Source organism: Bos javanicus, chromosome 15, assembly GCF_032452875.1.
Source record: "Bos javanicus breed banteng chromosome 15, ARS-OSU_banteng_1.0, whole genome shotgun sequence".
Classification (NCBI taxonomy): Eukaryota; Metazoa; Chordata; class Mammalia; order Artiodactyla; family Bovidae; genus Bos; species Bos javanicus.
In genome coordinates this window covers 70,627,499-70,654,506 of record NC_083882.1, presented here as the reverse complement: position 1 = coordinate 70,654,506, position 27,008 = coordinate 70,627,499, and the positions used below count along the sequence as shown (strand labels likewise).

Here is a 27,008-nt window from a genome sequence, read left to right as displayed (position 1 = left end):
TGATAGCGCTCTGTGTTTCTCTCTGCCCCTCTGTGTATATGTCTTTCTTTTCCTTTAACCTTCACAACCATCTCTTCCCCTCTCGGTCCCCTCCCCCTCTCCACCTTCCTCCCCCTTTTCTCTTATTAGCAATGAGGAAGTAATTTGGACTCAGTTAGATTTAACAAATGCAATAATACTAAAATGAGCTCTGATACTTAAGTGTAATTGTGTTATTAGCTGGAAATGTTTTTCTTCAAAAACAAAAGAATTGAGAGTGAAGTTTACTGAAGTGGTGCATGCTTATAAGAAGAAAGCTTTAGCTGCCAGTTGAAAGTCTGCAGGCGACATATCACAGTCCACATTCATACCCCAGCGATGGTTTTTCCTTGATTTAGTTACCCCAGACTGATGTTTCTCTTCCGTCCTCATTTTCACTCTTCTAAATGGAACATATAATCATTGTGCTGATCATATTCCAAGAGAAAGGAGGAGTTTACTTAGAAAGACCAAAACATTCTATATACTGTGTAACTGTGCCAGAGAATTGACTAGGTACTTTCCTTTAGGTTGTCTTAGTTAATGCCACAAAATGTATAGCCAGGCCATGGACTGAGTGGAAAATGAAACTGGAGCAGGTGGTTGAAATTCAGGCTTCATCACAGTCTGGATCTCAACCTTGCATATAGCGCTTCAATACTCTGTCTCAGAAACAGACTCACAGACTTGGAGAATGAACTCATGATTATCAGTGGGGGAAGGATGGGAAGGAGGGATTGTTAGGAAGTTTGGGATTGGTGTGTACACATGCATTTAAAATGGATAACAAATAAGAACCTACTGTATAGCACAGGGAACTCTCTTCAGTATTATGTGGCAGCCTGGATGGGAGGGGAGTTTAGAGCAGAATGGACACAGGTATGTGTATGGCTGAGTCCCTCTGCTGTTCATGTGAAACTATCACAAAATTGCTAATTGATTGTTTGTTTGTTAGTTGCTCAGTTGCCTCCAACTCTATGACCCCATAGACTGTAGCCCACCAGGCTCCTCTGGCCATGGAATTCTCCAGGAAAGAGTACTCTAGTGGATAGTCATTCCCTTCTCCAGGGGATCTTTCTGACCAGGGATTGAACCCACCCAGGCCTCCTGTATAGCAGGTAGATTCTTTATGGTCTGAGCCATCAGGGAAGTCTTACTCCAATATACAGTAAAAAGTTTGAAATAAAATAAATAAATATTCTGTCTCAGTTTCTCAAAGACAGAATGAATATGAGCATTTTTAAGAAATGGGGTTTTATTAGGATGAGACACGCTAATACAGATAGTATACCTTAGTAGTGGTCCTTGTCTTCATCGCTTTATAAATGAGGAAAATGAGCAGCCAAAAAAGTGAGTCAGGTATCCAAAAGTTGCACAGCTAATAGAAAGTGGATTCGTCCATTGCAGTGATGAAAAGGAGTGGACTTAGACCTGAAGTCAGTTACTAATTGTGCAATTTGGGGTAAGTGACAGAGCTCTAGAGTATCTGTTTCATGCAGTTTTTATAAGGATTAAATAAAACTGTGCATGTAAAGTACACAGAGAGTCAGCCATATAGAAATTTATGGGCTATGCTTTTTACTTTTTCTCTCCCTCCCAACTTTCTGATTTGTTTTGTTTGTATGGACACAACGTGAAAAAACAATCAGTCTCCTAACACTGTGTAATACATCTATTTTTAAATTATTTCATAATTCATAAACTATCTCAAGCTATGCTGATAACAATGAAAAAGGAAAGGCAGATAAGATCGCATCCATTTTATAGGTTGGGAGAAGTGAAATTTAGAGTTGTTATTGACAGGGTTTCCATATAGTAAATGAGGAAATGGAGTTTGGACTTCGTTCCCTAGGATTTCTTTTTATAATTAAAACTCTCAAAGTCTATTATTCTTAATTTGGGTCCCATGTTCATGAAGTCCCATGTTCTAACTTACCTATCTAATCAATGGGCTTCCCAGGTGGCTCAATGGTAAAAAAGTTCACCTTCAATGCAGGAGATGCAAGAGACTCAGGTTCAATCCCAGGGTTGGGAAGATCCCCTGGAGAAGGAAATGACAACTCATTCCAGTATTCTTGACTGGAAAATTCCATGGACAGAGGAGCCTGGTAATCTATAGTTCCTGGGATTGCAAAAGAGTAGGACATGACTGAACACACACACACACGTCTAGTCAGTGTTGAGAGAGAGAAAGTTTTAGCAGGAAAGAAGAAAGGAAGGTGAGGAGGTGGTAACTGCAAAGTCTATCTCTTGTAGACTGTCTTTAGGTCATTCTCCCAGGATCCAAAGGGGGATGCAGAAATATAATCTTCAATTCCAGGTATAAATGAGGCATTGATTTTATAGGGCAATGAGTCTTAATATTGCTGGTTTAAAAAGGGCAGGGGGAGAAAAAATGCTAAAGAAGCCAGGTATCAATCAGAGATGTGGGTAGGTACCTAGTGAGTTCAGAAAAGAATATACAGCTAGGACAAGAGAGTGATGGGACAGGGTTTCTGGAGAGAGTGATTGTTCCTCCTCCTACCCTTCACATAGGCCCACATGCACACATGCATATTCAAGACTAAACAGAACAAATATTTCTTTGAAATATAACCATTGTATGGCTCCAGAGAGCTCCTGCTGCTGCTGCTGCTAAGTCGCTTCAGTCGTGTCTGACTCTGTGCGACCCCATAGATGGCAGCCTACCAGGCTCCCCCGTCCCTGGGAATCTCCAGGCAAGAACACTGGAGTGGGTTGCCATTTCCTTCTCCAATGCATGAAAGTGAAAAGTGAAAGTGAAGTCGCTCAGTCGTGTCTGACTCCTAGCGACCCCATGGACTGCAGGCTCCTCCGTCCATGGGATTTTCCAGGCAAGAGTACTGGAGTGGATTGCCATAGCCTTCTCCTAGCAGGAGGTAAAAATGTTAGCTCTGCCATTTTTATTTGTTCTGTGCTTCTGCCTGCCTTATGACCAGAATATTCATTCTGTGTTGTCTATAGAAGCATTTCTTTAAGCTCCTTTCTCCAATTTGTGTTAGTTTAGTTAAAACTAAATAAAATAATTCCCAAAGTCACTTAGCTAGACACATGGAGATAGCAGTCCATCACAATGTACTAAAACCACAGGGACACAGAATGACACTATAGAAAACTCCTCCGAGTTGTGGAACTCCCTCTCCTGCTCAGGATTCCTCACAAAAGTTACATGGCACATGGTACTATTGCCAAATTAGTGGAACTTAATCTCTTTCTTCTTTCTTATATGACAGTGAATGATAAATAGAAAGTTTAATATTTTTTCTTTTATGCCCTCATAGATCATCCCGTTAGTTTTGGGGTTGAGAAAAATGTGTAAGAAAAGGAATTCCTCCATGTGCTCTAGAGCAGGATTAACAAACTTTCTATGGAGGGTCAGAGAGTAAGTGTTTTGAAGCTGTATAGGTTTTTCTTGCAAGCCATAGTTTAGCACAACCACACAATTTGGCACATTAATAGGAAAGCAGCCATAGGAAATATAGATATGAATGGGTGTGGCAGTGTTCCAATAAAACTCTATTGACAAAAACAAGTAGTGGGCCAAATTTTGCCTGTGGATAGTGCTACTGATCTTGGAGGTTTTCGTTTTTTGGTGTTTTTTTTTTTTTTTGCCTACATATCCATCCATCTTGTGTTTCTGTTCACGTGGCAACTACAGCTTAAAAGATAAAACTGGAAAGTGTGTGGTTACAACCATATCATAATTACCCTCATTTTGTGGGTTTTACTCTTTGTTACACTTATTTTTTGAAGAAGGCAATCGCACCCCACTCCAGTACTCTTGCCTGGAAAATCCCATGGACGGAGGAGCCTGGTAGGCTGCAGTCCATGGGGTCGCAAAGAGTTGGACACGACTGAGCAACTTCACTTTCACTTTTCACTTTCATGCATTGGAGAAGAAAATGGTAACCCACTCCAGTGTTCTTGCCTGGAGAATCCCAGGGACAGAGGAGCCTGGTGGGCTGCCGTCTATGGGGTTGCACAGGGTTGGACACGACTGAAGCGACTTGGCAGAAGCAGCAGCAGCATACTTATTTTTGAATAAATTTATCCTTTCAGTATTCCTGTGGCATAGGAAGACATAGATAGTCTGTAAGGTGTCACCCCACAACTATAATATCTGTATTGGGATATGCCTGTCACCATTGTGGTTTTTCAATTGGATTATTCTTTCTAAAGTGCATTCTTTAGGGAATAAAGATGATGGGAGAGATAACCAAAAAGTAATTTTCACTATCTAAATCATGAAGAAAGTAGCTAACTAATGGCTTGAATAAGGACATGCATAGACTTCTCTACTTTCTTACCCCATTAAGATACCATAGGATATCCAGTTCTTTCTTGCTTGTATATTCCTGAGTTTTTTCCATGATATAGTTTTGGAAATAAGTCATTGTAGGCAAATGAATGACAGGGAGTTATGGCTTTGCTTGGTACTGTGTTAACTGAAGCTTGTGCATCCTGGAACTGAGTCCTCATTTTGCAAAGTTCCATGGTAACTGAGAGCAAATCTGTTATAAAAGAACTGCGTAAAAAAAAGGGGACTTGTTTTCTATAATGCATGACCTCTGGTTAACACAGCAGGCAGGGAACAAAATGAGGACTGCCTTGAGTAAATAAATAAGAATCTTATTTCCAAATGCCTGCATTTGCCATATAATTCCCTCTTTTGTGGTCATTAAGGGAAAACAAAGAAATCACAGATGACAGTCACTTCTAGTATCTGACATGTCGTCACCCAGGTTTCCTCATTATGCAATGTGAACAGTGTTGAGGTTACATGAAACCAATTCCAGGTTCAATTAGGAGGCCATCCCTGCTATCTGTATTCTGATTAAACAACACTGCCTGGAAATCACAGAAAGAGTCTACTCTGTTTCCTCCCCTTGCTCACATCTCATAACCAGACTCAATTAAAGACTTTCCTTATCATGTTTTTCTGGGTCATTTGGGTGAATTTATAAAACTCTTAAGTCATGCTGAAAATTGGAAGGGGATGGCCCTGAGATCTTCAATAGGAGCCAGGACCAAATGTATAGGACTTGTTTTAATGTTTTCAGTTCAGTTCAGTTTAGTTGATCTGTCGTGTCCGACTCTTTGTGACCCCATGAACCGAAGCAGGCCAGGCCTCCCTGTCCATCACTAACTCCCGGAGTTCACCCAAACTCATGTTATCGAGTCAGTGATGCCATCCAACCATCTCATCCTCTGTCGTCCCCTTCTCTTCCTGCCCTCAATCTTTCCCAGCATCAGGGTCTTTTCAAATGAGTCAGCTCTTTGCATCAGGTGGCAAAAGTATTAGTGCTTCAGCTTTAACATCAGTCCTTCCAATGAACACCTAGGACTGATCTCCTTCAGAATGGACTGGTTGGATCTCCTGGCAATCCAAGGGACTCTCAAGAGTCTTCTCCAACACCACAGTTCAGAAGCATCAATTCTTCAGTGCTCAGCTTTCTTTATAGTCCAAATTTCACATCCATTCATGACTACTGGAAAAACCATAGCCTTGACTAGATGGACATTTGTTGACAAAGTAATGTCTCTGCTTTTTAATATGCTATCTAGGTTGGTCATAACTTTCCTTCCAAGGAGTAAGCATCTTTTAATTTCATGGCTATGATCACCATCTGCAGTGATTTTGGAGCCCAGAAAAAGTCAGCCACTGTTTCCACTGTTTCCCCATCTGTTTCCCATGAAGTGATGGGACCGGATGCCATGATCTTAGTTTTCTGAATGTTGAGCTTTGAGCCAACTTTTTCACTCTCCTCTTTCATTTTCATCAATAAGCTTTTGAGTTCCTCTTCACTTTCTGCCATAAGGGTGGTGTCATCTGCATATCTGAGGTGATTGATATTTCTCCCAGCAATCTTGATTCCAGCTTGTGCTTCTTCCAGCCCAGCGCTTCTCATGATGTACTCTGCATATAAATTAAATAAGCAGGGTGACAACATACAGCCCTGATGTACTCATTTCCTGATTTGGAACCAGTCTGTTATTCCATGTCCAGTTCTAACTGTTGCTTCCTGACTTGCATACAGGTTTCTCAAGAGGCAGGTCAGGTGGTCCGGTATTCCCATCTCTTTCAGAATTTTCCACAGTTTATTGTGATCCACACAGTCAAAGGCTTTGGCATAGTCTGATCTTTTAGAGAGTCCCAAATATATACAGATGTGAAGCAGTCAATGAAGGGTCAGGAATCAGGAGACCTAGTGAAGTGTAAAGGGAGTCTCACCAAGTTAAGGACTGTGCACCAGATATAGGAAAAAAGCATGCTGTCATGTCAGCCTATATTTTAGGTAAAAAACAGAGCTTAGTACAGGTCCTTATTAACTCAAACCTCAATTATTGACATAATTTTGTAGTTGACCTTCAGGCCTTACAGTGCTCTCTTTCCTAGCCATATCCCATATTATTCAAATTTGCTTTTCCATACTCTTCTCATTGTTCTATTCCTTACCAACAAAAGGAAAAAAATCAAGTCCCAGCAACCCATCCCACGAATCAATATAGATTCCCATTTCTTTTGTCTATTCTTCACAATCTGGTGTTATTTTACTTACTCTACCTTATCCACCTGTTTTTCAGTGTAGATTCCTAGTAGAAATCAGGCTGTATGTCTAGAAATCAGATTGTTTTATGCTTATATTCGCTGCCATACTTTCCCCACCCACCACATGCCTATTTTCCTGCAAACTCTTTTGTGTTTCTCTCTCTCTGTCTTTGTGTGTGTTTCCTATTACATCCATTCTTGCCTTGCAGTTTCTGCTGTGTTCCTTGTTTACTCCCTTATGAATCCCACTAAACTGCACTTTTTTTTTTGGATGTGGACCATTTTTAATGGTCTTTGTTGAATTTGTTACAATACTGTTTCTGTTTTATGTTTTGGTTTTTTGGCCTCAAGGCATATGGGATCTTAGGTCTCTTACCAGGGATCGAACCCACACCTCCTGCATTGGAAGGCAAACTCTTAACCACTGGGCCACCAGGGAAGTCCGCAAACTAGAAGATTATTGATGGGTGGGTGACACTTAGCCCTAAGTGTCAAGACCTGAGGATGCTGCTTGACACTTGGAAAGCACTCAGCAAATATTACTGAAGGAACAAATGCCTATTTTTTTTCTCTCTTGGAATGTCAGAACTTTTGCTTATCCAAATGTACATATCCTATTAAATCTCATGTCTACATAGCTGTTACTGACTGTTTAAATCTTACTGTTTCTCTCTGAACACCAGCCTCCTTGTAATTATCCACACAGTCACATACACACTCAAGATACACAATGGCATTGGTTCATGACTATTGTTTATGTTAGAAATGTCTTAACAGAGTGTTTCAAATGATCAAATGACAGGCAATTACAGAGTAGGAGGAGTTCCCTCAGAGGTAAAATTCATACAGTGCCGGTGAACTAACTTAGAATCATATATTATTGGAGCTGAAATGACCTTTGGAGATTATCTTTCCCAGCATCCTACTATGAAATGAATCCCAGACATCTTTACATATATATCTAGGTATATATGTATATATTTACACATATATGCTGCTGCTACTACTAAGTCGCTTCATTCATGTCCGACTCTGTGTGATCCTATGGACTGCAGCCCACTAGACTCCTCTGTCCATGGGGTTCTCCAGGAAGATTAGTGGAGTGGGTTGCCATTTCCTTCTCCAGGGGATCTTCCTGACCCAGGGATCGAACCCGGGTCTCTATGTCTTACCTGCATGGGTATGTGTGTACATACACACATATAGGTACATATGGTACATATAGGTACATATAGGTACATATAGGTGCATACAGGTACATATGTGTGTACATACACACATATAGGTACATATAGGTACACACATACATGGGTACATACATACATATGGGGCTTCCCTGGTGGCTCAGTGGTAAAGAATATGCCTGCCAATGCAAGAGACACAGGAGATGCAGGTTCAATCCCTGGGTCTGGATCAGGAAGGTTACCTGGAGTAGGAAATGGCTACCCACTCCAGTATTCTTGCCTGGAAAAGTCAATGGACAGAGGAGCCTGGTAGGCTATAGTCCAGGGGGTTGCAAAAAGTCGGACCTGACAGATTGACTAAGCATGCCCATATGTGTATATTTGTGTGTGTGTGTGTGTGTGATCACAATCTAGGAAATTAAGGCTGTGTACAGTTTAATAATAACAGGGAAGAAAGTACTTAACAAAGTATTAGAAGGTGATTTAAACATCTGAATTTCTTTGTATATGTGGTATTTATTCTCTTCAGATTCTTTGCATGGCAATTTAAATTGTTTTAAAAATAATTACAAAAATCCATATGCTTTTTGGTTGCTATTGTTAGTTGGTTTATTTTCAACCTAAGAAGGCAATGATGACCTTGGCACAGGGCATTTCCTGAGGATTCTCGATCAGTCGGGTGTTAATGGCTATCAGCTCCTCTCAGCTAAGTCCAAAGGAAGCATGGAAATCTAGGTCATTAACTGTATGACCAACTTCCAGAAATCAAATCCTTCTTTACCCATCTCGCCAAGGACTTATGCTTAGGATAGGCTGGTTGGATTTTCAAAAGCTTCTTTAGTTACTTGCCCTTTCATTATCCCAGACAGAAAATGTATAAAACTATTTATGTTAATATACAAATATATGTAAAAAGACAGAAGAATAAACATTAGCTTCTGTGGACCCACAGGGGAATGTCATTATTAGAAAAATAAGTTTTCATATTTTGATTAAATGTAATTATAAATATAATTGGAAATGCTCACCCTCTTTTATTTGTTTCTTTTATTACCTTTTTCAAATTGAAAGATTAGAGAGAATCATTCTATTGTGCATCCTGAGAGGCTAAAACATGTGTCCAGTTTTTGCAATTCAACCTCATTAAACATTAGATTCTTTTCTTTTTTGGTGGAGAGGGTGGTTCTCATTAGGGTTTAGTTGTTTTTGTTTTAATGGAATATTATTTTTTGTCATCCCTGTTATACAGTTGACCTTTACTAATAGTAATAACCATTATTTTCTCCTTTGGCATTAGTCATGATTATCCAAAATATTCTAAGAGATAGATAAATATAGCAATTCAGCTAGTTAAATGAAAGAAAGTTCTAGAGCAGAGAAGTCCCTGTTTCTTTTCTGTGGAGGAAATTCTGGATCCTATTTCATTGTGCATCATTCTGATTCTTATGCTGACACAAATTTTTTAAAGAAATGACACAGAGTGACAAATTATCCCTGAATACCAATGTTTAAGGTGTATGATAGGTCTCATCATCACCAGAGAAGACTGCACTCCAAGACTTTTTCCAATGGACACTTGTCTGGAAGAATTTACTCAAGACCTCGATCAAGTCTTTAGTTTCTTCATTTCAGAAATTTGGTTCTGGTAGCTCATCGTGAGAAGGGTGTAGTCACACTTACTAAACACATAGGAAATACAGAATAGAGAACAGAATGCTAATTTGCTAAATTATAGCTAGCACTATAACAAACCCTTCAAATACTTTTTAGTCTGTCAAATCTTTTTCTGTACGATTTAAACTTTTTTGAATCACAAATCTCTTTGAAAATGTGATGACAAAGCCAATGAATAATCTTCCTATAAAAATATACAATCGCATTTATATGAAAATTTACATATGATTTCAAGAGATTTATAAATAGTTTGAAAACCACTCTTGAATGTCTTAGGAATCCAGGGATTGCACTGTGAATTTTCATGGAAAATCAAATTATAATTAAATAAGGTGGTTGATAAGAAATCAAACTAAGAAAATGTGATTGTATGATTTGGATTGCTTTAGCATCAGATTATGATAGCCTGATGCATCAATCATTCTCCACAGTTGGATTTCAGCTGTCACCAGGATTAGACAAACAACAAGAAAAACAGCAACGGACATTCATACAGTATTAACTGGGTACCAGGCACTGTTCTAAATCCTTCTTTATATGTTAACTCATGTATGCTCACAAATGGAGTATATAAATCAAAGTATCATATCCAACCTATAGGCAGTTTTATAGACAAGTAATACATACATTTCAACCTCTTACTTAAAAAAAAAAAACTATATTCCATTAATATTCACTTAGTTATGTAAGTAGTTGATAATCTGCACCAACCAGTTTTTTCTTGAGCCCATTATTCTTCCTTCCTTCCTTTTCTTCCCTCCTTTCTTTCTCTCTGTTTCTCTCTCCATACACAGATATTTAGTATATACCACGTGCCAGGAACTCAGATGTGTCTTTAGGATACAGTTTATTGCTGATAAGGATAGAGTTTTATTTTTTATCCTAATAAATTGTTTTTTAATCACACATATACATGCTGATTTTTGATAATCGACTTCATCTAAAAGTTATTGTATTTATAAGTTTTTATGGGGCGGTAGGAAGACAATAAGTTATTGATGAGACTCCTCTTTACCATTTGTACTACGTTGTGTGCCATTTTTATATTTTTGTTTTGTTTTACATATGGGTCTTATCACTAAACCTTGATAAAATTACTTAATAAACCTGGCTCCTGACTATGAATTTAAATGTGGACTACATTCCACAATGCAATTCAGCAGATATTTCCTGAGTGCCTAGACATCATCCAATCCCTGCCTTTAAGAAGCTTATGATTAACTAGATTGAATGCATTCCCAAACATTTGCATTCAAACACAGGTTTGATAAATGTTGTAGTTTTGGCATCGCAGATCCTTAGGGAAAGGATGGATTAATGCTGTCCAGTAAAACCAAGGGAGATCTACTAGAAATGGTCACTGTAAATTATCTCTTGGCTGCAATTTTGAAAGAAAAATCCAGGTAGGACTTCCCAGGACATGGGAAAAACAGGAGCAAGACTCCAAAGAAGAGAAGTAGGGAGTATATTTTTAGAATCAGAAACAGACTGTAGCCTAGACTGTACTATGGATAACAGTGGGGGAGGAGATGGGGAAACAGTATGGCTGAGCATCGTGGTGTCTTACATGTCACATTAAGGCAGCAGTTTTCAAGAGGTCACATTCCCCGCCCCCCAGGGGGCACTGGCAATATCTGGAGGCACTGCAGATTGTCACAACTGGGGGTGCTACTGGCATCTAGTGGGTAGAGGATGTAAGAGATTTAGTTTTAATTCTGTAAGCACTGGGAGACTATTGCTGGGTTATGTTTTCTTGGACAGTTATTTGCCGAGGTCCCTGTGTGTTTTTACACAAAGTGTGCAAAGCATTACTTTGAAAATCTCCCTGAAGAACAGTATGAAAAGACTAATGTTGGAGATAAGGAATAGCATGCATGAATCAATTGGTTAACCTTGAATCTGAGTAAAAAGAAAGAATGAATAGGAAAAGAGGAGAACTGAAGTTTTCCTGTGTGGAGAAGGCTCCAGACTTAAAAACTATTAGTGCACAAATGAATGCAGGCATTGTTACAGGCAGGCAACATTTCTGATCATTGGAATGGTCTGATTTCATTTCCTGAAGAGTGCAATATCAAGCAGTATATGACGCTTGAGGTTTTAAGCTTTTTTCCTTGGCTATGCATGTCACTAAACCAACACAGCTGACAACTATCATAAAAATGCAAACGCAGACCTGAACACCTCGAATCCCACCCTTTAATTCGAGGAACAGGGAGTCATCTATATTTCATTTCTTCATAAATAATCAAGCTCAGAATGTGAATATGATTCAAAGGATTCATAAACAGTCAAAAGCTTCGTACTAGGTACACTTTAGCTCTCCTGCATCATGAGAGGCTAAAAAAACAGGGGAAAACTAATTAATTTTATTTTTAGCCTTGCGAAGTCTTTGGCTGTATTTCTAGGTCTGCTTTCCTAACATGAAATAGATTTGACTTTTTGTTGCTAAGGCAAAGTTGGAACTGTCACCGCCTACCCCGATACTTTGCCTAATCCATCTTTTTCTTTTCGATTGTGACAGAAGAATTAGATCTTTCTCACACAAGGATTTTCTAATTAATGCTTCAGATGTGTTCTAGAAGCAGGGGTGTAAAGATCCAGATACTCTTCCATCTTAAAGAAGATATGTAGATGATTTGACTTTCTGCTTATAAGAATTCTTGTTTTCTGCTCTAAGTGGTCTGCCCTAATGGAGGACCTGAAAGCTGAGTCAAACCTCCCTAGATCTGCAGTGCATCTGAGTACCATGAAGCAAATCAAGGAAAAGACTTCATTGCATCATCTAGTTGGAATTTTCAAGGCAATCATGCTATTTTAGGCACATACAGCAGAGGGCATTGTCTGGCCAAACTTAGAACTGCTATTGACAAGAATAGATGAAGAAATAGAGAAGGCTTTTCCTGCAAAATAAATAAACAAAGAGGGCAAGGAGACAGCGGAATGACCTTTATATTGCTTTGTTCTCTCCAGCTTTTCTTTGTAGGAAGACTTCTATGAAAATAACTAAAAACTGAACAAGGATCATTCCAGAAATTAATGAAATTTCTATTATGTGAGCATGTTGTTGTTGTTTAGTCATTAAGTCGTGTCTGACCCCAAGGACTGTAGCCTGCCAGGCTCCTCCAGATTTCCCAGGCGAGTATACTGGAATGGGTTGCCATTTCTTCCTCCAAGAGATCTTCCTGATATAGGGATTGAATCTGCATCTCCTGCTTGGCAGGTGGATTCTTTACCACTGAGCCACCTGGGAAGCCCCACTGAGTGAGTTGGACTCTACAAGATGCTAAGGATCAATTAGTAAATATGACATTATTTCAGTCCTCAGTGAATGGATAGCCTTAACTATCTATACACTGTTTCTGTCTGCTTGAACACCTATGCATTCTTTCCTGCATTTAACAAATGTTTGATGAGTATTTTTTGGAAAAATATCATTATGGTAGATAAGATATTTCTCCAAGGAATTTAGCATTCTATTCAGATGAGGCAAGCAGTAAGAAAATAAACATTGAAGTGTATGAGGAAAGTATCAAATTAGAAGTACTCTGATGAAAATTAAAAATGGTAATCTGAGGACTATCCCTATGGTCCAGTGATTAAGACCCTATGCTTCCAGTGCAGGAGGCATGGGTTCAATCCCTAGTCAGGGAACTAATATTTCATGTGTCACACGGAGTGGGCAACACATTTTTTAATTATACAAATAAAAATGGTAATCTGACTGATGGTGATAGAAGATCTGCTTTAGGCTGAGCGATCAAGAAAGAATTTTCTGAGAAGATAAAATTTAAAGGGAATCTTGAACGACAAAGGATATCAATCATGCAGAAACCAAAGAGCAGCTGTTGCAGGCAGAGGGAAACTTAGTGCAAAAGTCCTGAGGGAGGAAAAGGCTTGGGACACTTGAGGAATGAAGGAAATTCAATATGGTTGAAGACAGAGGGAAATGAGAGGAGTTAGAAGATAAGAGGATAGGCAAGTATCAGATAATCATATATTAGAGGCGAAAAAATTTACATTTTGCTCCAAAAGGATGTGAAGCTAATAGGAGCATTTTCAACTAAGCATGGCATGAGCATATTTATATTTTTAAACTTCAGTCTAAGTGCTGTGTGTGCATGCTCAGTCTCAGTCTTGTCAGAATCTTTGCGACCCCATGGGTTATAGCCTACCAGGCTCCTCTGTCCATGGGATATCCCAGGCAAGAATACTGGAGTAGGTTGCTATTTCCTACTCCACTAAATGCTGTATGAAGAATTAGCTGTGGTACAGCATTTGAAAAAGTAGAGAAACTTATAAGAGGCCAAGAGGGAGAGGGTGGGAAGATGTGGGAGAATGGCAATGAAACATGTAAAATATCATGTAGGAAACGAGTTGCCAGTCCAGGTTCGATGCATGATGCTGGATGCTTGGGGCTGGTGCACTGGGACGGCCCAGAGGGATGGTATGGGGAGGAGGAGGGAGGAGGGTTCGGGATAGGGAACACATGTATACCTGTGGCGGATTCATTTTGATATTTGGCAAAACTAATACAATTATGTAAAGTTTAAAAATAAAATAAAATTTGAAGAATTTAAAAAAAAAAAAAAAGAAACTTATAAGAGGGTATTTCAGTGGTCCAAGTTGGAAATGAAGAATATTTTATCTAAGAAGGGACAATGAGGAATATACTTATATTTTAATAGTGAAGTCAATATTTTAATAAGTAGGGTTATGCTGAATGTAAATAAAGAAAAGGAACAGTCAAGGAAGATCCTTACATTTTTGCCTTGAGCATTTGGATGTATGGTAGTGGCATTTATGAAGGTATAGGGCAGGTTTGGGAATTTTCTTTCAGTAGATGCTATAGAATATAATTCATATAATCTTCTCAATGTCTATTAATGTTACCATCACTCCCACTTAGGAAGGTGAAGCTCAGAGAAAGCCAGTTTACCAAAGAATGATTAGTAATACTTGGCCAACCCTCTAACCCACCGGATTTCACTCTAAATCTGATTTTTGTCCCACTGGGTTTTGCTAATATAGATTGGATGTCTTTCTATATTTCAACATAAAGTTGAAGTGCATTATATCATCAAAGAACAAAAGCTTAATGTGTATTTAGTCATTCTCTGTATATAATTTACAGTGAGGACATGAACCACATTAGAGATTTTTATTTTTTTTTATTTTTTTTTCTAATTTTATTTTATTTTTAAACTTTACATAATTGTATTAGTTTTGCCAAATATCAAAATGAATCTGCCACAGGTATACATGTGTTCCCCATCCCGAACCCTCCTCCCTCCTCCCTCCCCATACCATCCCTCTGGGCCGTCCCAGTGCACCAGCATTGCATCAGAGTTTCAAAGTGATAGTCTGCTGCCTCTATGTAACCTGATAGTTTTTAATGTGACTGCATACAGAAGCTAATTTTGCCTTCACTGGTATTTCATCCTCTACAGGATTTCATGCAGGATCAATTAATTTGAGGCTATACATGTTTCATAATGTATAGATATTGGATTGATATCTATATCAACAGGTAATCGGATTGAAGATCTGTTCCATTCAGTTCTAAAGTAATGCTAAGGATGTCAATATTGAACTCATTTGACTTTTCCATCAACTACTCTTCTCTCCAGTTTCTTTTATGCATAAGGGCAGAGCCTCCCTAAAATAATGTTCTTACCCTTTCCTGCTTAAGAGCCTGGAGTTTCTTTCTAAGTTTCATCATTGAAGCAAATCCAAACTCTCCTACCAGACATGTAATGCCCCTCAATTGGGCCAACTTAACAAGCTAAATGCTATTGTATAAGTCACCTGCTTTCATTAAGTCATTTCTCTTTTATTTCATGCTCCTACTCCCCTGGTTTTGTTACAGTTGCTGTTATTCAGTTGCTTAGTCCTGTCTGAGTCTTTTGCAACTATATGGACTGTGGCCTGCCAGGCTCCTTTCCATGGGATTTCCCAGGCAAGAATTCTGAAGTGGGTTGCCATTTCCTTCTCCAGGGGATCATCCTGATTCAGGAATTTAATCCACATCTCCTGCATTGACAGATGGATTCTTTACCACTGAGCCACGTGGTAAGACCCTCTGCTTTTACAAGTCATCCATTATCACCTCTACCACATGCCTCAATACAAAATTATATCCCCTTAAGGACCTACATAAAATCTCAAACCCTCTTAAAACTTTCTCTGGTTATCTATGACATCTGACAATGTTTTATGAAATTTGAATATTGACTACATTGATTTACATTAGGTCCTAGATACACATATGTGTGCTTTTTATTTTTGATAGGTATCTATGCTCTTGTATTATAGCTCCAGTAAGTTTGTAAAGTTCTAAAAGACTCTTTTCTATCCTTTTTTATACTCAACAGAACATAGCAACATATTGGCCACATCATTTATTATGTTTTTTCTTACTTAAAAAAAAATATATATATAGTTCTCTCCATTCATTGCTTCTTCTTATCTAATGATGTTGTAATCTTGTCACCTCTAAACACATGTAGGTTTTTTTTTTTTTTTTTTTTTTACTGTAAATCGAGCAAGTCATCTAGAAAAGTGAAATGTAGACCCAGGTGGTTTTTCTTTCCTTAAATATAAAATTTTTTTAAGTCTCAACATTTTCTAGAAACATTGCAAGGTCAGTGTATATAGCCAAAGAGCCTCTTGTTGACTTGACAGGTTGAATACCTGGGTTACAGCGATTTAAACCTTGTATCATTTCCATTACATTTGCCTTGAGGGTCAGCCCTGGGCATATTAACAAAAATTTTCTTTCCCTGAAAATATGCAGAACCATATATTCCTCCATGAGGGGTGGAAAGCTCAACAGATTTGCAAAATTGGGTTTCAGATGAGAAAAAGTTGAATTATATTAGGAAATATTTGTAAAATAAATTTGATTTGAAGGGATGAGCTACCTTTGATAATGGTGTTATTTAATTTGTTGTTTTCCCTTTTCCTGTGTATTATAGCACTCTTGAAAATTTAAAGAGCTACCTTGAGAAATGATTATAATAGAAAGCTTTCTTAGTAAGATGAGAATGAGCCTCACTTCCTTTCTTACAAGCAAATCATGTCGCCTCAGCTTACTTTGTTCTTTTTGATAGGTATCAGATATATAATGGTTTAAGCAATTAGATTTTTTTCTTTTGCCATTTCTTTGCTGTTGGTTTTGGAAGCAGGAGTAGTGAGAGATAAATAAAAGGAGAGGGAGAGAGGAGAACGAATATGAAAATATCAGGTAGGTTTGACTACATGTAACCAGAAAAATAATGAGCTGTTTATGATGTATGGAACTGATTATTACATATAATAATAAAATAGAGAGGAAAAACAGTGCAGGATTTGTTAATGTAGCTGCTTGTCACAATATCAAGAATGCAAATTCTTTCCTCTTTCCATTTTTTTCTTCCTTAGCACAACAGCTTTGTCCTCAGGCTGCTTGCTTTTTTGGCCACAAATTGTCTGTAGCAGTTCTCAGTATCTTATATCCACAACAACATCCAGAAACAGAATAAAGAACTACTCCTTCCCCTGTCTTTCTTCTATTAGGGGGAGAAAAATAAAAATTCCCAGAATCCCCTCAGCTGACCTCTTTTTGCATCTTATTGGCCAAATGGTGTCACATGTTCAGAACCAATCAGTCTCTGGCAATAAGAATGGAACAATCAATGTTTGTTTAGACAAGAACTCAGCAAACAATAATCCAAAGTTTAGCCCACCACCATCTGTGTTTGTATGCTCTGTGAACTAAGACTATTTAGAAATTTTAAAATGGTTGAAAAAATATTAAGAATTAACCTTTATTAAAAAAAAATAAAGAAAACTGTAAAAAAAAAAAAAAAAAAAGAATAGTTGAGACATTTGAATGTGCAGAGTTTAACTGGAAGATAGCCATGAACATTCATTGACTTTTTGACCAGAGCTATTTTCAAGCTTCAGTGGCAGAGCAGAGTGGTAGCAACTAGAGACCATATGGTCTGAAAACAAACTATTTACTATCTGGCCCTTCACAGAAAAAGTGTGCTTAGTCCTAACTTAAGCCAGATTCTATTAATACATCAAGGCTGGATAACCTTCTCCTAAAGAAGATAATATAATTCTGTTTTTTGTTTGTTTGTTTGTTTTTTAAGAAGAGACTGAATCTTTCTGAACAAAATTTTCTAAAGAAAGAGTATGGGAGTAGGATACTGGGTATACCACAAATTCAGAGAAGACAGAGAGATTGAAGTTCATGCATATTTCAAGTGAATAACCCACCTTTAGTTTCATAAAGCAGTTGATTCTGAAAATGTTACCAGCAAGAGTGGTTGGTAAGACAGACCTGAGTCTTTTTCCTTACTAAGACCCTACAGAAGTCCAGGAGAGTCTGAATGGAATGGTGATGATTAAGCCATAATTTATTGAGAATTAGAAGTTTAATTTTTAGGATTTTTCAATATGGGAACTTGATGAGGATCAAGTAAGAACCATAATACAAAGACCCAGGATTGGAGAAAACACCAACATGAGGCAAAAGATCCAAAGAATCTTAGAGCACAGTTAATGCTTTCTATGAAAGAGTTGAAGGATCTTTGGGCAAGTTTCGATAAGGAACCATGAAACTGTTTGCTTTAGCAGGAGAGTTTCAGAAGAGGATAGAGTTGTTAATAGAAACCATAGAAGAGCTAAGTCAAGTTGATGTTGATGGTAAAGTATGATCTGGAGGTCTCAATGTCCATTCTGAGTATGGGGGTTAATGGTTTGGCTTCTCAATGCTTACAGAGGTCCATTGCATGTACATATGACAGTAAATGTGTGGTCTACTGAAATATGAGGACTGATTGGGGTTAACTAAATTTATCTTTCTCCCACCTCGCTTGAAAACTAGTTCCAATGTCTAGACAGTAGTCTATGCTGACTTAGCAATGATACTGTGCTAAATAAAGCATCCCCATTAGCTACTCTCCCTCCTGAGTCCCTTCTGTGTCTCTCAGTGCACTGAAGCATGGGTAAGCAAAGAAGAAAGGTCTCTTGACAAAGTCAGGATATCCTCTGGGACAAGGCTAAGAATATTATTAGTTTAATTCAAAACCCACACAGATCCATTTGTAAATAAATGCTGTGAGATGACATCGTAATGGATAGTGAGCACCTTTAAATTAATTTCCTTTTGATGTGATAAAAACATCTTCTGAAAGAGATGTTGAAACCTGGCTTTTGATGTAAAGTAACGTAATTTAGATTTTAAAATAGAAACCTTTTGTTGATAGTAGTTTATTCAATCCTGGGTGTGTACCAAACTTTATTTGCTACAGGTTATAAATTAGCTTTGAACCAGCTATAATTCATAAATCATTACCTATGACTGATTTACAGGCAATCTCATTAATTGCAATAGCAAAAAGGCCTTGAAGTAAGCAAGAAGTAGAAAATAAAACAACCCAGAGACTGAAAAAAGGGAGACACATATACTCTACAATTAAGAGCAGTGCATCATATTTGGATATGTTTTACTGATAGTGTGTTTCTGGTCATTCCAGTTCATCCTTACCACAACTTTGAATAATAGGTATTAGTGTTATTCCTATCTTATCTAAGAGGAAGAAGCTTACATCACTTTATTTTAATATGTATTAAATATTTATTCAGTATTACATATTACTTATTATGAGTCAGTAACTTTGTATATATTGTATGACAGTACTAAAAAGAGCCTATTGATTAAGTAGCTCTGCTACTTTTACAGATGGGGAGAGTAAATTATAGACAGATGAAGTAACTTTCCCATTGATAGGGTTGTGGGTGTTCAAGCAGGCATATGAATTCATGAATTCATCATAAGCCTCTTCTCTTGCCCATTGGACATGGTTGCCTTTATTATTTCATATTTTAAAGGGATGTTGCTGCTGCTGCCAAGTCGCTACAGTTGTGTCTGACTCTGTGTGACCCCATAGACGGCAGCCCACCAGGCTCCTCCTCCCTGGGGTTCTCCAGGCAAGAATACTGGAATGGGTTGCCATTTCCTTCTCCAATGTATGAAAGTGAAAAGTGAAAGTGAAGTCGCTCAGTAGCAAATGGCAGAGTAAAGACTTACCTTTTTCACTTTGTGCTATCTCCAGTCCACCAGTTATTTTGACCTCTAGTGCCAGAGACCCTAGGACTCTAGGGAAAGTCATGGGCTTGGTGGTGGGAGGAGGGATAAAAAAGTAAGGCCCTAGGACCCCCATCCTAAAAGCATCAATCAGTTAGTATATTAGAGTTTAGGTGATATTCTTTTTCCTTTCCCTTCCTTCCTTCCCTTTCTCCCTCTCATTCTTTCTTTCAAATTCCCAATTACCTTCAGAAGTGTGTTTTGAGAAGAAGGGAACATATGAATGAAAAACTGAATCACAGGAATGACAGTTTTTCAATGGTTATGATTATTGGCAACTTAAATAGCATCCTATTTTAAATGGAAATCTACAAGGGTTTTCAAGGTTGTGTTTCAATTTACAATGAAAGGTACCTCCTAATCTAACTCAGAGTGAAAAGCCTACCAACCACACTGTTGTGATATGAGTAAATTCAGTGAGTTCTGGGACATAGGTTCTGTCTAGTTGCCTGGAATCTAACCCTGGGATGATGAAGGCAGAGGGGTAGTGGCTTGAGAGTAAACAGCACTGTAAGAACTGATAAAGGAAGTGGTTGGGGTACCCGGTTCAGAATGGTTGGTTTAAATATGGCAAGAATGCCAGTAGGTCTGCCTTTTACTATCTGTAGAATCTGGCTAGCCTTTGGATGGGCAGAACCCTGGTGGCTCAGATGGTAAAGAATCTGCCTGCAATGCAGGAGAACTTGATTCAATCCCTAGGCCCACCCCTGGAGAAGGGAATGGCTACCCACTCTACTATTCTTGCCTGGAGAATTCCACAAAGAGAGAAACCTTGTGGGCCACAGTCCATGGGTCGCAAAGACTTGGGAGACGACTGAGCAACTAACACTTTTTATTGGTTAGGCTGACTCTCCAGAATCAGCAAGGCCTTGATACCAAAACATCAGAAAATTCAGAAAATATGCATATACAAAGTGTTGGAATTAGATAGTAAATGTTTTGCACTTTTGTGTGTGTGTGTGTGTTTTTTCTCATTTCAATTTTTCTTTTGCTGTCTTTGTTATTCTTTTATTTTTTTGTAGTTTTTTTTTTTAATTTTATTTTATTTTTAAAACTTTACAATATTGTATTAGTTTTGCCAAACATCAAAATGAATCTTCCACAGGTATACCCGTGCTCCCCATCCTGAACCCTCCTCCCTCCTCCCTCCCCATACCCTCCCTCTTGTGTCTACAGCACACTAGGTACTCTGTTGTCCAGAGGCTAAGAAGAGACATGGCCACTGTCCCTAAGGAGCTCACAGGCTAGTGCAGGAAACAGAACCAGGGACAAATGATCATAGTACTAGATGGTGTGAGAATTCAACTTAGAGCTGCAAGAACCTGGAGGGAATAAGCAAGTCCTGAAAGAAAGAGTAACAACTCACAACCTACTGCTCAAGTTTCTTTGCTGCCATAGGGAAGGAGACCAAAACAAGCTGCTAAAGCCAGAAAGCATCTGTGACTTTAAACCTCATGTTCATAAGACTCAGGTCCCTTTCTACAGTCTGTCAATGTGGGTGTGTGTTTAAGAGTTGCTCATGACAGACATCTTTACTGAGTGAAGCATCTCCTATTTTTGGAAGAGTCTCTTCTCTGTCTTGTGTACTCTAAGTAAATGCATTTATTTACAAATGCTAATTTACACTGAGACTCTTACTACTGGTAGAAGGGTTATGTCCTAGGATACAGCCAAGTTCTCAAGACCTTGGATGGTATGCATAGAAGTGGCCAAGAAATTCCAAGTATCTCCGGCATTGACTTCTCTCCAAGTTTCATTTAGAGCAAGTGGAAGATTTTACTAATCTTTCTCCTTGCTGTGGGTTTCTTATAGAGCTTTTCTGTCTCCTATATTAAGGTAGCATTGCCATTCTTGAAAGCAAAGCTGCTGACAGCATTTCTTTGTATAAACAGAATATTGAATAGTCACTTGCAGGATAAACGGGAATGCTTGCATTGAGTCTTGATCCAATCTCATCCCAACTTCTTTCCCATTCTCTTTCCTGGACCTTCCAGTCTCCTGTAGGGGATATTATGGTTGCTTGGTTGTGCTAGTACTTTCCTATTTCCTTGTCTTGGTTCAGGCTGGTCCCTCTGCTCTTCTTTCCTTTATCAACTTCTACAAAATCTAGATCAGATGACTCTCCTCTTTCAAAATCCCCTGACTTATTATACCATCACAGATTTAGTTGCTCTGACTTTAGTGCCCATGTGCCAATGTGGCTTGGTCTCATAGCAATGAACATATATTATTGTGTTTCATCTCTTTGCCTATCTGTCTTACCTTCTGAATTATAATTCCCTCAGGGTGAGGGTTATATTCTTCACTTTTGTATGCTCAGCACTTAGCAAAATGTCTAACTTTTTGCTAGTTAGACATTTTAAGGTCTAATAACAAAATGGTAGTAGTAGTAATAGAAATGTCTATTGAGTTCCTTCAGTATGGAAGGCATTATTCTAGCTCTTTATGATATTAATTTTTTTCTGACAATAACACTAAGGGTTATATAATAATATCATCCCTATTGTGCAAATGAGATTGAGCCATGGAGAGGATAAGTCACCTGCCCAAGGTGACACACAGTAAATACTAAATTACTGTCTTAGTGCCTTTTTGAATTGGTTATGATAAGTCTCCACATTTTGTTTTTCTTCCCAAGTGATTCTTAGAAGAAGCACTGTTTATTGAGGAATTTGGGAAAAGTCATCACACAGGTACCCAATTCATGATCAGCCAGTTGAATTGGGGTGTATACTGGGTAACACAAGCTTTGGAATTCCTCTTTGTGCTGTAAGAGATGCAGAAAGTAAGTTGTTTTATTTCCCTTCTCAGAAATCAATACGAGTAGGGGCATAATACATATATAATCCTGTTATGTTTAATACTATGATTTTTTTTCTGTACGTTTCATGAGATGTGATTTAATTGGTAGTACGTCTACCTATAGGTAGCAGTTGGCTCTGTTGTTGTGAGTTTTATATATGAAAATCTCTAGAAATTTACACATATTTGTGCATGTCATTATTTCAGTGTATTTTCACAGGTACCATACATTAAGTTGCCAGTGTTTACAGCTGAGGTGACCCCCAAAGGAAAGGTATTTTAACAAAAATAATTGTGAAAAATATTTTGCTTTTGCCATCATTCTTGAAGGAACTTTTTTCATGGAATGTTTGAGATCGTATTCTCCTGGACCAGTGAGATGAATATCTAACCCTGATTCTCTACTTGTTAACCATGTGACTATATGCACGTTACTTCCCCTACAATTAAATGTCTTTTTCTTGAAAATGGAGGCTATAACAATTCCTTCCTCAGAGAAGTGAAGTAAGGAAAAGAAAGGATCAGGGCATGAAGCCTGTGCAGTTACAAAGGACTCCGTATTCAGAAGGGCCCATGCTTGACTTAATGTTCTATTATAACTGATTTGAAATTCTTAATAAAATTATTAAGACTTCTTTTGGATGTGGACCACTTTTAAAGTCTATTGTGTTCTGTTTTATGTTTTGTTTTTTTGGCCAAAAGGCATGTAGGATCTTAGTTTCCCAACCACGGACTGAACCCACACCCCCAGTATCGGAAGGCAAAGTCTTAACCACTGGCCTATCAGGGAAACCCTTGAAATTCTTAGTAATTTTTGATGAGACATCCCATGTTTGCATTTTGCCTTGAGCTCTGCAAGTTATGTAGCCATTCTTGGATTGTTCATGAAGTCTATAGCCTACGGCACATAGACTACTCCTCGATAAAATGTCAGCTATGAATAATTTTGCAAGGGCGTTTTTAGTTTATTGGTATACTCCCCCAATTTTATTTTCTGAACTTTTCCAATCTGGTCTGGACATTGAACCTAATGATGGGGTACATTTCATGTGTCCTCATGCATTCAGATTACCCTTGGTTGATAAACACTAGTCAAACCCTCTACCTCATTCTTCCATTTCTCTGTGATTGCACAAATTATGGAATATGGGCTGTGGCTGGCTGATAACTCAGAGTGTGGAAACACTTCTTAATAAATATGAGCCCCATTGCTCAATACATGGCATTAGATTTATTGTTATCTTAGTTTGAGAAATGAAGGCTTGAGCTGATACACTGTCTCACTGACAATGACTCGAGAAAGACATTTGGAGGAGATCTAATACTCTTTTTTGCTCTTATTGCATTGCAGATTATTTGAACTCCAGAAGGACCAACACCAGATAAATTATGAATGTTGAACAAGATGACCTTACATCCACAGCAGATAATGATAGGTCCTAGGTTTAACAGGGCCTTATTTGACCCCCTGCTTGTGGTGCTGCTGGCTCTTCAACTTCTTGTGGTGGCTGGTCTGGTGCGGGCTCAAACCTGCCCTTCCGTCTGCTCCTGCAGCAACCAGTTCAGCAAGGTGATTTGCGTTCGGAAAAACCTACGTGATGTTCCAGATGGCATCTCCACCAACACCCGGCTGCTGAACCTCCATGAGAACCAAATCCAGATCATCAAAGTGAACAGCTTCAAACACTTGAGGCACCTGGAAATCCTACAGTTGAGTAGGAATCATATCAGAACAATTGAAATCGGAGCCTTCAATGGTCTGGCAAACCTCAACACGCTGGAACTCTTTGACAATCGTCTTACGACCATCCCGAATGGAGCTTTTGTATATTTGTCTAAACTGAAGGAGCTCTGGTTGCGAAACAACCCCATCGAAAGCATCCCTTCTTATGCTTTTAACAGAATCCCTTCTTTGCGCCGGCTAGACTTAGGGGAATTGAAAAGGCTTTCATACATCTCAGAAGGTGCCTTTGAAGGTCTGTCTAACTTGAGGTATTTGAACCTTGCCATGTGCAATCTCCGAGAAATCCCTAACCTCACGCCGCTCATAAAACTAGATGAGCTGGATCTTTCTGGGAATCATCTATCTGCCATCAGGCCTGGCTCTTTCCAGGGGTTGATGCACCTTCAGAAACTGTGGATGATACAGTCCCAGATTCAAGTGATTGAACGGAATGCCTTTGATAACCTTCAGTCACTGGTGGAGATCAACCTGGCACACAACAATCTGACATTACTGCCTCATGACCTCTTCACACCCTTGCATCATCTAGAGCGGATACACTTACATCACAACCCCTGGAACTGTAACTGTGACATCCTGTGGCTCAGCTGGTGGATAAAAGACATGGCCCCCTCCAATACAGCTTGCTGTGCCCGGTGTAACACCCCTCCCAATCTGAAAGGGAGGTACATTGGGGAGCTTGACCAGAATTATTTCACATGCTATGCTCCTGTCATTGTGGAGCCCCCAGCAGACCTCAATGTCACTGAAGGCATGGCAGCTGAGCTGAAATGTCGGGCCTCCACGTCCCTAACCTCCGTATCTTGGATTACTCCAAACGGAACAGTCATGACACATGGGGCATATAAAGTGCGGATAGCCGTGCTCAGTGATGGCACGTTAAACTTCACGAATGTAACCGTGCAAGATACAGGCATGTACACATGTATGGTGAGTAATTCTGTGGGAAATACCACCGCTTCAGCCACCCTGAATGTTACTGCAGCAACCACTACTCCCTTCTCTTACTTTTCAACTGTCACGGTAGAGACTATGGAACCTTCTCAGGATGAGGCACGGACCACAGATAACAATGTGGGTCCCACTCCAGTGATCGACTGGGAGACCACTAACGTGACCACCTCCCTCACGCCACAGAGCACAAGGTCAACAGAAAAGACATTCACCATCCCTGTGACTGATATAAACAGTGGGATCCCAGGAATTGATGAGGTCATGAAGACTACCAAAATCATCATTGGCTGTTTCGTGGCCATCACACTCATGGCTGCAGTGATGCTGGTCATTTTCTACAAGATGAGGAAGCAGCATCATCGGCAAAACCATCATGCCCCAACGAGGACTGTTGAAATTATTAATGTGGATGATGAGATTACAGGAGACACGCCCATGGAAAGCCACCTGCCCATGCCTGCGATTGAGCATGAGCACCTCAATCATTATAACTCTTACAAATCTCCTTTCAACCACACAACCACAGTTAACACAATAAATTCAATACACAGTTCAGTGCATGAACCGTTATTGATCCGGATGAACTCTAAAGACAACGTCCAAGAGACTCAAATCTAAAACACTGACAGTTACGGAAAACAAACAAACAAACAAAAAAGACAGTTTATTAAAAATGACACAAATGACTGGGCTAAATCTACTGTTTCAAAAAAGTGTCTTTACAAAAAAAAAACAAAAAAGAAAAGATTTATTTATTAAAAATTCTATTGTGATCTAAAGCAGACAAAATTATGTGTATTCCTCAGAACCTGTTTTTGCTGCACTTATTTACTATTTCCCACATCTCGTCCCTGCCTTCCCTATCGCCATATTTTTCATAGGAGATCTCAATTCCCTAAAGAACCGGTCTAGGAAATTTTGTAAGAATTCTGTTATACTTTGAGATTTTTATGGTGAATTCTAGTGGTGAGATCCAGTCTATTTTGTCTTTCTTTTATTTTTTCCTTCTCTCTCTCTCTTTCTTTTCTTTCCTCCCTCTCATGCCCTTATGAAGTAGTCCAATGGGGAATGCAGTATTAGAAATAGATTTTTAAGAGAGAACAAGGAAAAAATGCAAGATCTTATATTTTTCATGTAATGATCTGTTCTGTATTTATGAGGAGGACCATTCAATGGGAAAGAAAAAAAAAAGGAAGCAAGCAACAGATTAATTTACATATGAGCATCTATAAAACCCATGATCTTTTAAACAAATCTAGAATCCGATTTGTAGTTCAAAAACTAAAAATAAGATTATAAATAAAATATTGTTGGTTTTTCTGTACCTGGATACAACTCATTTGTAGTTTGGCTCAAATGTGAGAAACTTGAAGGTAACTAGACTTCCTGCTTTCTGAGAAAGGTAATATTACAGTAATCTCCAGTCACAGCACCAGTCTCTACAGGGTCCTGTTTCATTAGATGACGTGAGTTTCTGATCTATATTTAAGGATGCTGTGGTCTTCTTTTCATTAGTGTCACCCTTTGTAGAATGCTCAGATTTTTAGATTTTTGTGAAGTAAATTCAATTCCACTTGAAAGAAAGTTTCAGTATAATTTATTCCCTGGCTCCTAAATAAAATTATTCTGTCTAGATGAAGTACAGTCACAGAATGCTAAATTATCCAAGTTGAAAAATCATTGTTGGTGCTGAGTGCCAACAAACTCAGTTCAATTCAACACTGTTAAAGACCTACTATGTGTTAAACACTGATGTTAGTGCTATGGACACATTATTAGAAAGACCTGGTTTCTGCACTTGAATCACTCATGACCTATATGTAATATCATTAAAGAAACATCAGTTGATTACCAGGGGCCAGCCCTAATTTTCCTGTTAGGTGGCAGGTGGCAGGATCCTAGAGTTTTGAAATAATCAGATTACTGTTA

General features: G+C 38.6%; 1 protein-coding gene across 5 annotated transcripts in view; it reads left to right on the top strand.

The window, feature by feature from the left end:
* LRRC4C (leucine rich repeat containing 4C) overlaps positions 1-26,663 on the top strand; it is a 1,431,417-nt gene extending 1,404,754 nt beyond the window's left edge. For all 5 annotated transcript variants that reach the window (XM_061381179.1, XM_061381176.1, XM_061381177.1 and 2 more), the window contains one exon: positions 23,733-26,663. In XM_061381179.1, the coding sequence (XP_061237163.1) occupies positions 23,775-25,697 (1,923 nt within the window). In that variant the 5' untranslated portion in view covers positions 23,733-23,774 and the 3' untranslated portion in view covers positions 25,698-26,663. The remainder of the gene's footprint in view (positions 1-23,732) is intronic.
* Positions 26,664-27,008: the final 345 nt, after the last annotated feature.